General features: G+C 40.3%; 1 protein-coding gene across 1 annotated transcript; it reads right to left on the bottom strand.

Moving 5' to 3' along the window:
• Positions 1-2,456: 2,456 nt before the first annotated feature.
• Positions 2,457-3,337, bottom strand: SARC_01962 (hypothetical protein; the record flags this gene model as incomplete). The annotated part of the gene is made up of 3 exons (XM_014304280.1): positions 2,457-2,464; positions 2,604-2,786; positions 3,244-3,337. Coding segments are annotated over 3 exons (285 nt in total), but the record flags the coding sequence as incomplete, so codon positions are not given.
• Positions 3,338-3,895: the final 558 nt, after the last annotated feature.

Raw genomic sequence — 3,895 nt, 5'->3', positions numbered from 1 at the left:
TGTGGTTGTGTTCGTGTTCGTGTCTGTATATAATTATATTTAAAATATTATATATATTCATATATTTATATATATACATATATACGTATATATATATATATATGTATATATATATATGTGTGTGTGTGTGTGTGTGTGTGTATGTATGTATGTATGTATCTGTATATTCATATTGATAACTTACATACCAAATGAACATCGTGATACATATGTGATATCTTGTTTTAATGACCTCTGAGAAACGTCATGGTAGTGTCCATTTTCTCACGTGAAGAATGTTGTTCTATGTATTTGCGTTTGATGTTCCTACGATTTCCCTTAAATACCAGTCTCCAATAAGTCTTAAGGCATCTCCTGTTGTTAGCACTAAATCCATTGCATCTGTGCATGCATCATATTGGAATGCCTTTGCTTCCTTGCTCTGCTCTATATAATGTCTTGGCTATTGCATAAGAGTCTGTTTATGTAATTACGAGCTCCAAAACAATACAGCAACAATCACGTAGCTAACCCGTGGAAACGGCGTTTGTATTCTGATCAAGATAACAAAACATGAGGGGTGTGCTAGTGGTATGAGAACATTATGTCGGAATATATATATATATATATATTACTACTATGTAAGAACTAAGAATATTTTATTTAACTGAATGGGGTTCACCTTCAACTCCGTACAAACAGCAGCCCTAATTCAATCACCGCCTCCTTCATTTAAAAAAGGCGAGTTGCTCTAAAGCCCATTTTTGCGTAAGGTCTTCTAAATCTGAGATCTGATATACCTGCGTATGCGAACAAAAGAAGTGAGGGTGTGTGTAAACCATGTCGCCATTAAGCATAAACAGCTATGGCATCGGCATTAACCAGACGTGCATGAATTTGAGATATATTCGCAGATGTTAAGTTGCGCATGGGCATACATGAACTTCTGTATTCATTGCTTTGAAGACGACAAAAATATGTACCCACGCATGAATTATTTGATGTATGCCCTTTTATGCAAGGTGCCCTCATTAAATACACGTGCATGTGTCGTATGTCTACGGTACACGAACAATACAGTCGCATCTGAGCGACAGATAGAAAACAGCCACGTCTCCACATCGACAAACGAGCGCATACCTTTGTGACTCCGATCGACTCCACCAGCGATTGCATTGATCCACTGTACAACATATTTAATTCGTACTTCCCACCTAAGCGAGATATATATCATTTGTGCGCTAATCAGTATAATCTCAAGTCTCTGAGAAAGTGGCCAAGTGCAAAACGTGACCATACAGAACTTCCCATCTAAGCGAGAAATTCATCATTTGTACGTTAATCAGTATAATATCTAATCTCTGAGAAAGTGACTAGGTGCAAAACCTGGCCATACAAGTCACAGGCATATTCATTAGAGTGTACTATCGGGTCTACCGACCGAGAACGCCACCGGTCAATATTAGCAATGACTTTTTTCCTCACGTCGATGCCTAGGAACCGGTACAACAAGAAACATATATATATATATATATATATATATATATATATATATATATATATATATATATATGTGTGTGTATATATATATATATATATATATATATATATATATACTAATACACACATATATACACGCAAACCTACATTTACATATACACGTCTGCCTGCCTACAACCGTAAACACACGCATACGATGCCATACTCAGGCTTGCGATGTGTATATCAGTAATAAATCTTCCGGCGGGTGTGCAGGTGTGCAGTTCTTTCACCTCGCCTAAATTATTGGACGTGTGCTTGATTAGAGCTTCCTCACAGGGCCTTAAACTTAATCACAGTGATAATACTTGCACGTTGCCACTTTCAGGCACAAAAGAAAACAACAAAATCAAACAGGCACAGACCGCCTGTCACTCAGTGCCTGTCGCAACGTACAGAAGTCTAAAAAAAAATCATTCTGTGTAGTGCTATATCTGTGCCTTATATATACCCCAAAGTACAAATGTAAGGCACCGTACAGTAGCACAAAAACAAAATCACTCGGTGTAGTTCTATAACTCTGCCGTATATATACCCCAAAGTACAAATGTAAGGCACCGTACAGTAGCATAAAACAAAATCACTCTGTGTAGTGCTATATCCCTGCTGTATATATACCCCAAAGTACAAATGTAAGGCAACGTCAAGTGTGTGAATCCAGAACTTAGGCGGAACTCAGTAACACATGAACTGTGGTGCGTCTAAGGTACCCACAGGGCTCCCAGGCAAATCGGATGCAACCAGTACAATGATATACAAGCAAGAGAGTTTCTATGCGTTGCCATGGTAATGCGCGAGGGTAGGTGAACATACCAGATATGACGACGAAAGTCTATTCAGTACACGCACGTGGGATAGTATTTACACGCAGAACTCGGATATACAACTATAGAGTGATTCCATCACATACATAGCCCTGTAGTTACATAACAGAGTGATCATGGCCCTGTAGTTACACATAACAGAGTGATCATAGCCCTATAGTTACACATAACAGAGTGATTCCATCACATACATAGCCCTTTTGCTACGCATAACAGAGTGATTCCATCACATACATAGCCCGCTATTGACAATGTACCTACCTTCGGGTGCAATCATGACGAATATCATAGGCACAGACTTCCTACCATCGCCGTGGTCGTGCGTGAAACTGTACAGCAGGTACCGTGGGCTCTGATCAGGCAGTTCATCCTGTAAGTCGTCGAGTGTGAGGTCCTCGAAATCCTCCTCAAACTTGATGACTCGACTTTTGGGATCGATTTTCACTGTGTTATGAGTGCAGACGGGGGTGTGTGTCAACGGCTTCGGATTGTGGGTGATCCGTGCAGGCTCTCGTGGGAGTGGGATATGTGTGGGGTGTCGCTACAGAAGCACGACAGCACCGATCGGTTGCCATACACCTTGTCATGCATGTGGTGAACAAATACGTGTCTTTGCTTCTGCGAGTTTGGCTGTATACATACCATAGATGGTATGGAACAAGCTACGACTAGATTGATACTAATACGAAATAGTTTGGCATCCGACACCACTCTCAACCGAGGCTTTTGGTGCCCATGATTGGAGCTGGTGTTAAGGGTGTACAATATATGCGCCCTACTTCTACTCAGGCCAGAATACCATAGCACCTCTGCCTCACCTTGATTGACTGTGCTTCCCCATAAAATTACACACAAATACAAATCTAGGCACCGATTTACTTCCCAACAGAAGGAAACTTACACACAATGGCGAACGGATTCTCTTTTCGGCGGAAGCGCAGCTTCTTGCATCTGTCCAGGACGTCCTGTTCGATGGTGCAGATGTTCAGATTCGACTGGATAGTAGCGATGTGAAGTAATCGCAATACGTTAACGTTATCACCAGATTCACAATATGCTGGGCCAATACACTGGTCTGTATATTAACACTTGCACGGGGTATTAGTATGATGTGGGCTGGTCGTGCCATCACACATTTAACGCAATAATCGGAAATCGGTAATAAATTGCTAGGCATGGATGCTGTTGAGATTGCAAATGAGAATATCGATATGATGATGAGTGTGAGATAGTACACAAATCTTTCAGCGCGAAGTACATATATACACGCATAGATAATTCATATAGCAGCACCACACGACCACAGAATTATCAATGTAGAATCACCCATGAATATATAACAAATACGAACAAGGCATTCTTTGTGACAGCAAGCAATGCTAAACCAGCCACACTAATTTTAAACATATATTATTACGTTTCCATGATTTAAATGCAATCATATGGTCAAGGATGACGGAACAGGTTCGGAAACAAATAGAGGGAACATATCACAACATCAAATATTTTCAAAAATCGACAAACGAAACAGCTCGCGCAAGTACAAGTATTAT

The sequence above is a fragment of the Sphaeroforma arctica genome (assembly GCF_001186125.1).
Source record: "Sphaeroforma arctica JP610 unplaced genomic scaffold supercont1.84, whole genome shotgun sequence".
Classification (NCBI taxonomy): Eukaryota; class Ichthyosporea; order Ichthyophonida; genus Sphaeroforma; species Sphaeroforma arctica.
This window is presented reverse-complemented; position numbering and strand designations above follow the sequence as displayed.